The following is a 12,721-nucleotide window of genomic DNA, read 5'->3' on the forward strand; positions in this document are numbered from 1 at the left end:
GCATCCGGCACTGGCCACTGGCAGAAGACAGGACACCGGGCTAGATGGACCATTGATCTGACCCAATATGGCCAGTCTTATGTTCTAAATCTTTTAACCCTATTCAGATATCGAGCATAACTTTAATTTTCCCCTGCCTTCTCAAGAAGCTGCAACTCCTGAAGTGGCATAACCCTCAGAGACTAAAAAGCTTAACATGAGCAGGAAACACCTAAGCTTACTTCTAAGCTAAGTGGTCATTAGCCACTCCCTGCAAGAGCCTGGCTATTGACAGCCAACCCTCAATAAAGCATTGACAATGAACAGTCACCAATCCCTTAGTCTGAGCTGGATTGCGGGCACTGCTGTGCTGGTGAATGAAGCATTGCATGGCCCCTGAACTGGCAGAACCAAGGAGCAGCAGGGTAGGCAAAGGCTCTGGAACGAGGCTTCCATCCTGAGCAGGAGAACCAACTCTACCATGTCGCTCCTTGCCCTCTGCTCAGACTGTCAGCAGAGGGGCCACTTTGCACTGGATTGGATGGTGGCTGGTGGCAGGTGGAAACAGCTGCAGCGGAACTTGCTTTAGAGCCAGACACAGCTGTCTGTGAACATAATCAGGTGTCGGACAGGGACATGACACTGGCAGCCGGCTGGCTTGTTTGGAACAGAGCAATCACTTACAAAGGCCACGGGCCAAACAAAGCCACCTTCAGCAAGGAGGGAACTAAAGAACTGGATGAAAGTTTTCATTAAAAACAAAAAAACAAAACAAAAAAAAAGGACCAAGAATGGCACTCTTTCAGAATGAGAGTTAGTTTGAGCGTTTACCAGTTTTTCCAACAATTTGTTAATTTTTTCATAAAAAACTGTCTGCAGTGTTTAAAAATTCCCAGAAAAAAATACTTCCTTTCCCAGTCATCTGTCCTTCAGAAACACTAGCAGAGTAACATTTAGTAATGCTAGCAGAGCTGACAGCCACACCAGTTAGCCCTCTGGGGGTCAGAAGGCTCAGGGAACAGTCACATCCAGCAGGCTCTCTAGCCCAGCAAAATCCTTAAAACTGAGCACAAATCTCACAGTGGGACCATATTGAATACCCTGGTGTGCTGGCCGTTCTGTAATGCCTTCCAGTGTCAAAGCATTAACAAACCAGAGGGCAAATCCTCAGCTGGTATAAACTGTCATAGCTGCATTGACTTCAATTGCACCAGCTGACGATCTGCTCCCATGAATTTAACCTTAACTCTTAACGCACAGGGGTATCTGCAGTGTACAGAGAAGGAAACAGATGCAGAGAGAGATCAGTTGCAAAAGTATTGAGCACCTGGAGTTATGGGGACTCCCCAGTGACTTGCCCCTGGTCACACAACAAGGCAGGGGCAGAGTTGGGAACAGAAGCCAGGAGGTTTGACTCCTAGTCCACAGATTAACAGATCTTCACAGATCCAAAACCCTGAGCTGGGAATGTAAGTGGTATGAGAGATGAGAGCTGCATACATGTTTGTACATCTTGATCATTAGTTTATCAGTCTAAACATGGGGAGTCTAACTTCTCTTCCGTTCTAAAAATCCAGACCTCTGCCACTTGCGCTAACTTGGCTACCATTAGTGCTGGAACTTACAGTGTCTTGTCAAGCCCCAGGGAGACCATTAAAAACTGAACCCTGAGCAAGTCTGACACATTTCATCCACTGTTACATGTGAACCAACCTCTTCTTCTAGGTGCACTGTCCAGTGGTTAAGGAGCTCACTCAGCCACTCAAATAGCCACACAGTGCAGATTATGTTATGTTACCCAGCAATTTGTGCTTTTATGTTTAAAAAAAATACTGTCTCTATGCCCTATGGTTGCAAAAATAATCTTTAAAATGTGAAATCAAGTGTAGATTGATGCAGTGTTATTGGGCTGAGTCACAGAGATTTGGGTTGCTTCCATTCATCTCAATGAGGTGCTAACGGCAAAACCTAATGACACTTTAATGATTTCACTCATTTTAGCAGCAACAAGCTAATGTGCTTATCTGTCATTGTTTGATGTAATGAGAGATGTGGGGTGAGGGGGCTGCCATGAATCTGAGTGTATATTTGCATGGAGAGTGACAATAGTTATCTGCTTAGAGTCCATTCACCTACTTTTTCCTCTGCTCTCCATTCAGCACATGGTCCTGGTGCTTCTGGAAAACAGCAGAAAGAAGCTGCAAAGGTAATAAATGTCCCTGTGTGCTTGTGGAGAGGAACCCCTGAAGGGTGAATACTTACTGTCCATATACACAAGCATTTATTGTACCTTGGGGTGAATGTTTGTGCTTTTGAGCTTGTCATCTTCTAGACTGATAGCCTCTCCTAAAAGTAATAGCCAGGCTGAGGCTCAGCTGGACAGCAGGATCTAAGACTGTCAATGCACCCAAGCACATCCTTTGACTTTTTACTGTGCTGGTAAGTTAATGATTGGGGTAGCTTTTGGAGAGGTATCCTCTGTCCTCTCCCTGCACAGCCAGGGCAATGCAAGTTTCTCTTACACCATCTGCACTAGCGTGCCCTGACTGGCCAGAGCGAATTGCTTTCAGAGTGGTCAAAAGTGGCTTGGCTTCCGTCCTAGAATTGCCACCGTGTTTGCCAATAAGCCTTAGTTGTGATGGTTGCTTTTGTGACAGACACTTACCTGCTGGAAAAGCTATTAAGACTCCCAGCTGGCAGATTGCTGGTGACCTGGGTCAGAATGGAATCAGTGGCTTAGAGACAAAAGGTTTCTGTTTCCATGCCAGCCCTGATTTATGGCCTCATTCCTCGTTTTTTAACGAGTCATAACTACCTGTATTTATACAATAAGGCTTCTGTGGTGCAGATTGCAATGTTCAATCCCACTTTTCCCCTGCAGGATGTAGAATCAGCTCCCTCAAGCCCATATGTTCTCAAGGTGCATTACAAGTATACAGTAGCAATACCAGTCCGGCTTGGAATCACCTACAGCGAACTCCTGGACATGGTCTGCAAGAAACTGGAGCTCTCACCACAGCATACAAAACTGAGGTGAGCTATTGCCCCGTCTCAGCATCATCCTCATCTTCAGGGGGCTTCTGGTCTCACGTTAATTTTCCCCTGTGGCACAGGTACCGGCCTGCAGAGAGTGAGGAGCTGGTAACTCTGAGCGAGGACAGCATGAAGACAGTATGGAGTCACGCTAAGGACTATTGCCTGACACTGTGGTGCGACGTCACAGAGGTCAGTTACCCTGGGTTCTAATGCTCGCTGACTGTGGACAGCTCTTCTGGCACCAGCATTCCTAGCTTAGCAGCAGCAGGGACTCTGCTGGCTGAATTTGGGAGAGAAATACGGTATTTGAGAATCTGGATATTTGAAAGTCATTCAGTCTGAGGGACAGTAATAGAGAGAATGTGGTAAATCCAGAGCCGAGGGCCAAACTCAAAAGTGCCACGTAAAGTGGTGTAAAACTCCCCATGGCCCTCAAACATGCAGCCTGGGCGTGGGGGTCATGCTGCAATGAAGTCTGAGAACCTGCGTGTTTGAGGGAGCACCCGTTGGTGTAACTTACACCCCGGGACCCAGAAGGTGTCTGCTAAAGTAGGTGCAGTCTGGTACATTCCTGCCTCCTGGCCAGGTACCCTGGCATGGACTCTCTTGGAATCGGTGGTGTGAGTGTGTGGGGGTGGAGAGGGGGGCTGTGTGCATGACAGGGCATTACGTAAGTGAGAGTCCACTTAAATCGGAATGACTCTGGGCCGGGGTAATGTGCACTGGGGCAGGGAGTTGTATCAGCTCGTGCTCCCCTCTAAATTTGGGCCCAATTTATTCAGATTTGGGCTCCTGTATGACAAGCCCACGCCCATCCCTCCCCAGCTCCCCAGTTACCAGGAACTGGAAGGCAGGGCCAGAGGTGCATCTTGAAGAAGCCAGACCCTCAAAATGAGCGATCAGCCCCTTTCTCCACCGTACCTACCCTGCAATTCCCATCTTTCACTTGTGCCTGGGTCCCAAATGCAAAGGGGACCAGCACACTCGGCGCAGCACAGGCCGTCTCTCAAGGACTAGACAGCCCATTAGGCGGGAAGAGGTTGTGTGAAAGTCTAAGAACAAACGGCTTGCTGGGGTGAGAGCCTGCAAGGTATGCTGGGGGCCAGGTGGCAGCTCCTTGGAACAAGCCCCCCAGCAATCCCACTCCCAGCAGTGGCCATGTGCAGAGGCTGGTTTGAATTTTTATTTTTTTAAAGACAGCACCTCCAGAGAATGCCAGAGCCCTTGTGGGAGGCTCTAACTTTAAACTTCTCTGGTGGTGGGGGTCCTTCCGAGCCCTCTTCCACTTGCCTCCCCAAGAACTCAGTTCCACTCCAGATTTCACCCCATCCCTAGAATGGTGGCGCAAGTGCCTGTGCTGAGCAAGGTGAGCAGCAAGACCCAAGCAAGAGAACTTCATTCTCCTTTGGTTTTGCACAGACCTTTCTTTGACCTTGTGTACAACCCCAGTCCTCTAGTGAAATGAGTCAAGCTACTGAGGCACCCAGCCCTGTATGCCCTGCAGCTGTTGGTGACCTAGGTAACCATCAAACACAAAGGCAGGCACAACCTAGCTCTGATGAGGAGTGCAAGGGTGGAGAGAAGCCTGGCTTTGAATCCAGGTATCTCAGTAAGTCGAAGCTGCAGAAACTATCAGAAGCCTGCATCCCAAGAAAGGGGGAAAAAAATCATAGGCAGGAGTTGTAGACCAAGCTGGATGAGCAAGCATCTCAGAGAGGTGATTAAGAAAAAGCAGAAAGCCTACAAGGAGTGGAAGATGGGCGGGATTAGCTAGGAAAGCTACCTTATTGAGGTCAGAACATGTAGGGATGAAGTGAGAAAGGCTAAAAGCCATGTAGAGTTGGACCTTGCAAAGGGAATTAAAACCAATAGTAAAAGGTTCTATAGCCATATAAATAAGAAGAAAACAAAGAAAGAAGAAGTGGGACCGCCAAACACTGAGGATGGAATGGAGGTTAAGGATAACCTAGGCATGGCCCAATATCTAAATAAATACTTTGCCTCAGTCTTTAATAAGGCTAATGAGGAGCTTAGGGATAATGGACGGCTGACAAATGGGAATGAGGATATGGAGGTAGATATTACCACATCTGAGGTAGAAGCCAAACTCGAACAGCTTAATGGGACAAAATCGGAGGGCCCAGATAATCTTCATCCAAGAATATTAAAGGAACTGGCACGTGAAATTGCAAGCCCATTAGCAAAAATGTTTAATGAATTGGTAAACTCAGGGGTTGTACCGTACGACTGGAGAATTGCTAACATAGTTCCTATTTTTAAGAAAGGGAAAAAAAGTGATCCGAGTAACTATAGGCCTGTTAGTTTGACATCTGTAGTATGCAAGGTCTTGGAAAAAATTTTGAAGGAGAAAGTAGTTAAGGATTTGTAATTGGGACAAATTACAACATGGTTTTACAAAAGGTAGATCGTGCCAAACCAACCTGATCTCCTTCTTTGAGAAGGTAACAGATTATTTAGACAAAGGAAATGCAGTAGATCTAATTTACTTCGATTTCAGTGAGGCATTTGACACGGTTCCACATGGGGAATTATTAGTTAAATTGGAAAAGATGGGGATCAATATGAAAATTGAAAGGTGGATAAGGAACTGGTTAAAGGGGAGACTACAACGGGTTGTACTGAAGGGTGAACTGTCAGGCTGGAAGGAGGTTACTAGTGGAGTTCCTCAGGGATCAGTTTTGGGACCAATCTTATTTAACCTTTTTATTACTGACCTTGGCACAAAAAGCGGGAATGTGCTAATAAAGTTTGCGGATGACACAAAGCTGGGAGGTATTGCTAACACAGAGAAGGACGGGGATATCATACAGGAAGATCTGGATGACCTTGTAAACTGGAGTAATAGTAATAGGATGAAATTCAATAGTGAAAAGTGCAAGGTCATGCATTTAGGGATTAATAATAAGAATTTTAGTTATAAATTGGGGACACATCAGTTGGAAGTAACAGAGGAAGAGAAGGACCTCGGAGTATTGGTTGATCACAGGATGACTATGAGCCGCCAATGTGATATGGCCGTTAAAAAAGCTAATGCAGTTTTAGGATGCATCAGACGAGGTATTTCCAGTAAAGATAAGGAGGTGTTAGTACCGTTATATAAGGCACTGGTGAGACCTCATCTGAAATACTGTATGCAGTTCTGGTCTCCCATGTTTAAGAAAGATGAATTCAAACTGGAACAGGTTCAGAGACGGGCTACTAGGATGATCCGAAGAATGGAAAACCTGTCTTATGAAAGGAGACTCAAAGAGCTTGGCTTGTTTAGCCTAACCAAAAGAAGGTTGAGGGGGGATATGCTTGCTCTTCATAAATATATCAGAGGGATTAATATTAGGGAGGGAGAGGAATTATTTAAGCTTAGTACCAATGTGGACACAAGAACAAATGGGTATAAACTGGACACTAGGAAGTTTAGACTTGAAATTAGACGAAGGTTTCTAACCATTAGAGGAGTGAAGTTCTGGAACAGCCTTCCCAGGGAAGTAGTGGGGACAAAAGACATATCTGGCTTTAAGACTAAGCTTGATAAGTTTATGGAAGGGATGGTATGATGGGATAGCCTAATTTTGGCAATTAATTTTGGCAATTGATCTTTGATTATCAGCAGGTAAGTATGCCCAGTGGTTTGTGATGGGATGTTAGATGGGATGGAATCTGAGTTACTGCAGAGAATTCTTTCCTGGGTGCTGGCGGGTGAGTCTTGCCCACATGCTCAGGGTTTAACTGATCGCCATATTTGAGGTCGGGAAGGAATTTTCCTCCGGGGCAGATTGGCAGAGGCCCTGGAGGTTTTTCGCCTTCCTCTGCAGCATGGGTCACTTGCTGGAGGATTCTCTGCAGCTTGAGGTCTTCAAACCACAATTTGAAGACTTCAATAACTCAGACATAGGTTAGGGGTTTGTTATAGAAGTGGATGGGTAAGATTCTGTGGCCTGCTTTGTGCAGGAGGTCAGACTAGATGATCATAATGGTCCCTTCTGACCTTAAAGTCTATGAGTCTATGAGTAGTGATCGAATGTTCTGCAAAGGACAGCCTGGCCTCCTGCTGTGCTCAGCCAGCTGCAGGAACAGCTCTGAGAGGCATTTTACCCCGAGCGCGCACACTGCAGAGCGTCAGAGGGGGACAGAAGCAAGGCCCATCCGTGTTTCCCTGTAAGCCATTCCTGTCGCATCAGTGCAGCCTTGCGGAGGCGGGGGGCAGACGACACTTCAGGGGCTTTGGCAATGGCTGCTTTCCCCAGGGAGGCTGGGTGGGTTTGACCCCTACGCATGAGTGGATTCCCTGGCGGGCCAGCTGTTGACTTCTTGCTCCTGCCTTGGAGACAAACTCAGCCCCCTCGACCTAGCTGTACCAGGCGAGGATTGGTGAGTGCAGGCCATGCCCACCACTTCACTGGCTGTTTGAGTCCTGGGCTGATCTCACGGCAGGAGCCTGGGAGCCAGGCTTCAGGCTACAAGTGAACCTAGGAGAAGGGCCCAAGTCCTACTCCTAGTGTCTTGCACTTCTGTGATGCCTTTCACACAAAGGCCTCAGCATGCTTTACAAAGCATTAGAATGCACACTATTCCCCTCCCCCCACCTTCGGGCCAAAGCGCCCCCCGTAGGTACAGTAGATAAGGAAGATATAGAATAATTACATTGCCCAAGAACTACCAAATGGGTCTGTCTGGATAGAGGAAGACGTACACAGTTCATCTGACATACAAGTAAACTTACAGTGTAAGAGCATTGCTAGCTCCTCCTGTGAAATTCAGTCGGTAGCTTTTCTTACATAGACATGCATGTTAAAGGAAACACCAAGCGGCATCTCAACAGGCTGTTTCCTGTATTAGGGAGACAAAGATTTACCCAGAAGAGAAGATGGCCAAGCTGAGGAGGGTACCCAGAAGACACCACCACAACAGCTGGAAGCAAATCACGTGGTAGCTCGATACAGTTATGAAGCCATCCAGCCCGAGGACCTGGAGTTCCAGGCAGGAGATGTGATACTTGTTTTATCCAAAGGTAGGTTTATGCTGCTGGGACATGGACTGGGCCCCCCAGTCCTGGTTGGAGCACTGGCCCGACTGCAGAGGTGCTGAGCACCTTCAGCAGCTCCCACTGAGTTCAGTGGGTGCCCTGGATTCCACCTCCTCCAAAAAAACATGACAAAAAAATCCTTGCAAGTTAATTTAGCCAGCTGTTATCTAGCAGTAGCTCTTCAGCAAGTCACCTTTCTGATGGGTGTAAATGAGTCAGTTGAGAACTTCTCCGGCCGCTTACCCAGTCTGTTGGGTCTCACCCTGCATTTTGTGCTTTGTCGGTTCAGCCACATATTGAGTCAAGTAGGCGAGACCAGTAGGACTCTCCTATTTCCAGCTGCTTCTGAACCCCTGGCTGAGGCACAGGCTTCTCTACCTTCCAGCCTGCAGAGAGTAATCCCTTTGCTGCAAAAGCCAGCATTGCGTGTGACAATTTACCATCGCCGGTGTTTGTAGTAATACAAACTTGCTGAAAGAAGCTTGGTTAGAGGCTGTTGGGTGTGGTCTTAGGGCTGCGGGGATAATGCTCAAATCCTGAAGGTTGAAAGTGTGGAAGAGGATAAGAAAGATGCCTTCCTTCCTTTCCCCCTCCAAGAGATGGGCATTTTTAATCTGAAACCTGCAAGATGAGTCCCTGGTTCCCTTTACTCTAGAGATCCCCCATTTAGGCCTTGCCTATATAGAGAAAAAAATTGCACCAGTAACTACATCAATTTGTTTACACTGTTGCAAATTTTCTTACCATCCACAAGGCCTTAGGATCAAACCTGCTAAGGCAGGGGTAGGCAACCTGTGGCACGCGAGCTGATTTTCAGTAGCACTCACTGCCTGGGTCCTGGCCACCGGTCCGGGGGGCTCTGCATTTTAAATGAAGCTTCTTAAACATTTTAAAAGCCTTATTTACTTTACATACAACAATGGTTTAGTTATATACTATAGACTTATAGAAAGATACGTTAAAATTTATTACCGGCACACGAAACCTTAAATCAGAGTGACTAAATGAAGAGTCGGCACACCACTTCTGAAAGGTTGCTGACCCCTGTGCTAAGGTAAGGGCAGCTTCTGTCCCATGTGCTGCACAGGAAGTGAGCAAGATTTTCAGCCAATTGACTAACCCAATGAAGCAGCAGGCTAAGGAGGGTTTAGGGTCTACACATGGAAGCTTTCTAGTTCTCTCTAGTCCAGCTTTAGCTTTAGTCCAGTCATCCCCAGCAGAAGTTCAGCCCACACACCGATCCTCCAGTTCTACCCTCATTTCCAGGTTTAACAGTATTGGATGTTACCAGACCTCCCTTTCCAATCCACCTCAGAGCAGCCCTGTCCCACACCTATCAAATACAGCCACACCGATTTTTGCCCTTTTCTTTTTTAAACACACTACACGTCCAAGCTCAGCCGACTTCAGTCGGCCTCGAGTTCTATCCCGCTTGAGATATGCTAGTTTGTTAATCACTTTCTGAACATCTGTTTTCCTTTTTGAAAGAAAGGAAAAACCAGGGTGGCCATTTCAACCCCGCACCTTCGGAACAAAGCCACTCAATTATTTCCCCAGGCCCTCTCCTAATCAGTTTCCTTTTTCGCTGCACTGCTCTCTGACAGTGATTGGTTTAGGGTAGAATTTTGTATGAACCTTTGATCCTTCCCAATACCAGTCCACGGTGTTTCCAGGACAGTTCAAGCTTTATGGGGTGTGAGGATGTGCAGTGGGCCTTGCTGGCAGCGATACTTTGGCCTTGACTGTTTCAGTCTGTGCATGAAGCACAGCAGGGAGGACAAGGCTGGTATGCTCCAGTGCAGTTATGAACAGACTACAGCAGGCACAGATAAGGATAAGAACTAGGCTCAGCCCTCCGCCCTGAACTGGTGAGCCCACTCCCTTGCCTCCAGAGCTCAGGTTGCAAGAAGGGCGGATTTGGCAGAGAATGAGCATGGCAGGAGAGATGGGTTTTAGTGAATCCCTCAGTATGCGAGGCCTGTAGCTATATGTGGTCTGTAGCATCTTATGCCTACTCTAAGACAGGAATAATTTGGTGGCTGTACAGAGGTTCTGTCATTAATGAAGGGTCTTGTCTTCCTACACTCCCTCCTTGTCCCACTCAGGTTTTTTTGCCTTGCTTTTATATGCCCAGATGGCACCAGCACTGCACAGGATCAAGCCCTCTAATGCCCTGATCCTGCTGCTTCTCTTCACTGAGCTAAGAGCCCTTGCATAGAAAAGCTGGCTCTTCCCTTCCATTCGTTTTTTGGAAATTCAAACACTCCATTCACTGCACCATTGCCCCAGCTGCTGTTCTCATCGTGACACTTGCTGGTTTTCGTTCATCTCTATTGCTCTGGCTTGTACTCTCTGATGTGACCAGTGACCGCTTGCAGGCTCTGCTCACACCATATTTGGCTTTGCCCCTTAAGTTTGTTCCATCGTCTTTTATACAGAGCCAACATCCCCCCAGAACTCGGTCTGTAGGAACTTAGGGCAGTTTGGTGCCTAAATCCCACTGAAAGTTTGGCACTTAGCAGGCTTTTGTGCCTTTGAAAAGCTTCCCCTTATTGTCCTTTGTGCCTCGGCCTGCTACTGGCTGCAGCTTTACACTGAAGATCAGTTTTTTCCTCAGAAAGGGAGAGAGTCAGAGACTTCACTATTGCTATTGATTTTATCTGGACGATGTTCAGGGTTTCATACTAGTGCCCATCACCATAGTATCCAAGATAATACTTCTGCGTCCACCTACTTCCATCATCTCCCTTCCACATTTCCAGTCAGTCCTCAGGTCCCAGGAATTAATCCTTTTTACTTTAAAAAAATATAAAGCAAGATTGCTCTCTTTCCTGTCTGCCTAAGGCCTTACTGCTCTATTTACTCCTTCTATATGCTTGTTTCCTGTGGTTTCAGAAATACCTGCGGTCTTTCCCAGTTCTGCAGCTTATTCTTTGTTGCCATCTCCGACTTGCGCCTTTGCAGCTGTCCATCCTGTCTGTCCACTGGCTCCCTCAGTTCCTTCTTCTTTAGCCACGTCTTTGTCTGACTTTCAGCACATCTATTTACCCATTTGAGGAGCTTAACGGTGCTCTTAGGCACTGCTCGGTTCTTGGGGTGTGATGTTGTTTATAAACTTATCCACAGCGAAAAAAGCGTCTCCCTGTAATTTTATCTTCTAGTGAATGAAGAGTGGTTGGAAGGCCAGTGCAAGGGGAAGGTGGGCATTTTCCCCCGAGCTTTTGTTCAAAAAAGTGATGCCGAAAACCCTGAAATCTAATTCCACAGAAGCCTAAGGACCCCAGGACGTGCAACAGTAGCGTTTAAGATGTCTCCTCTCATTAACCACTGTATACAGAGATGTTACCCTCGTGTGTAAGAAAAGCCTTAATTTTTTTTGTTTCACCTTTTGGTTTGCCCCAGCTCTTATTTAAACATGTCCCAGTTAGCACCTTGTTTATGAACCATCTCCCAGCATGGAGACCAGCCACTCAGTCCTCCCTGAACAGTTGTGCTTTTAGACCACTTGAGAAGCAGCAGCTCTCCCCACATCTATTCTGCCTCTGGCAAGAATCAGGAAACCGCTTCTCAAAGAGGGCAGTACTGTTCTATTTATGGCACTGCCAGCAAGAATGGAACAGGAGCTGGCGGTCAGGAGCGAAGGATCAGGACAGGTTAATCCTGCCACATCATTAGTTACCTGTCAGCATCCATAACTCTACCTCTCCCTTTCCTTCTTCCAACATGACTGTCTTTTTTCTGCTCCATCATTCAATAAAATGGCTCTTCTTTCAGTGCTTCACCTTCACTGACCAGCAGCTGGGATTTCTCAAAACCCTTGGGAAGGCACCTTTTCTCATATCAGAGCTACTTCCCTTCTGGTAGCACAGGAGCTATGGATAAACTTACTGTCAAGTCTCTGCACTGATATTTACACTATTGGGTGTCCTACACGTTTTATGAGGCAATTTCCCCATTCTAAGTACTAACATGTATGTTCTGGAAAGTCCCCACACTCCTACCCATAGAAATATTGATATTTGTTTTCAAGTGAATTTATTGTTCTTGAAAGATGTCTGAAACAGAAGCATGAAAGCTACCACATCACTACAGTGCTGGCTCGCCTACACTGCCCCACTAATGTGCCTCAAACCTGACAAAGGTACTAACCTCAGACAAGGCAATTCAGTTTCCAAAGCTCATTTAAGAATTGGCCCCACATTGTTACTATGACAAGAACAGTTCTATCAAGGATGGCGTAGACACCTGTGCCACTAGGACTTGAACTGAGACCAAACATCCATCTGGTAGTAAGGACATGGTCAATGCCATCCTGATGTGTATATGGACAAATGGCCTGTGGACAAAAGGCTCCACATCTCTCTATCAATCCCCTACCATCCCAAACTTTATTGATTCACATACCACCTTCAAAAGACAGTTAAAAGTACCACATGAAAATTTCTCCTTCTGTGCACATTTATTTTAGACCTTATTAGGCTCAACTGAAGTATTTACAAACTCAGTAAAATAAGTGGTGAATTAGGCTGATGGAGATCTTCCTGGGAATGTCTGAGAAAGGAGTTTGGCTGTGGGAGTGTGGGCGTTAGGTTAGAGGACAGAAGATTTAGAATTGGTCAGGAATTTTTTTACAAAACATCCCGCCCTCCCCTGCCCATCGGAAAA

General features: G+C 46.6%; 1 protein-coding gene across 1 annotated transcript in view; it reads left to right on the plus strand.

Annotated features, from left to right (window-relative positions):
• The window catches only part of NCF2 (neutrophil cytosolic factor 2), a 28,771-nt gene extending 16,942 nt beyond the window's left edge, over window positions 1–11,829 (plus strand). Inside the window, exons 11-15 of the mRNA XM_045026779.1 lie at window positions 2,139–2,185; window positions 2,861–3,012; window positions 3,093–3,204; window positions 7,870–8,041; window positions 11,218–11,829. Of these exons, the coding sequence (XP_044882714.1) occupies window positions 2,139–2,185; window positions 2,861–3,012; window positions 3,093–3,204; window positions 7,870–8,041; window positions 11,218–11,315 (581 nt within the window). The 3' untranslated portion in view covers window positions 11,316–11,829. The remainder of the gene's footprint in view (window positions 1–2,138; window positions 2,186–2,860; window positions 3,013–3,092; window positions 3,205–7,869; window positions 8,042–11,217) is intronic.
• Window positions 11,830–12,721: the final 892 nt, after the last annotated feature.

This window comes from Mauremys mutica, chromosome 8 (assembly GCF_020497125.1).
Source record: "Mauremys mutica isolate MM-2020 ecotype Southern chromosome 8, ASM2049712v1, whole genome shotgun sequence".
In the NCBI taxonomy this organism is placed as follows: Eukaryota; Metazoa; Chordata; order Testudines; family Geoemydidae; genus Mauremys; species Mauremys mutica.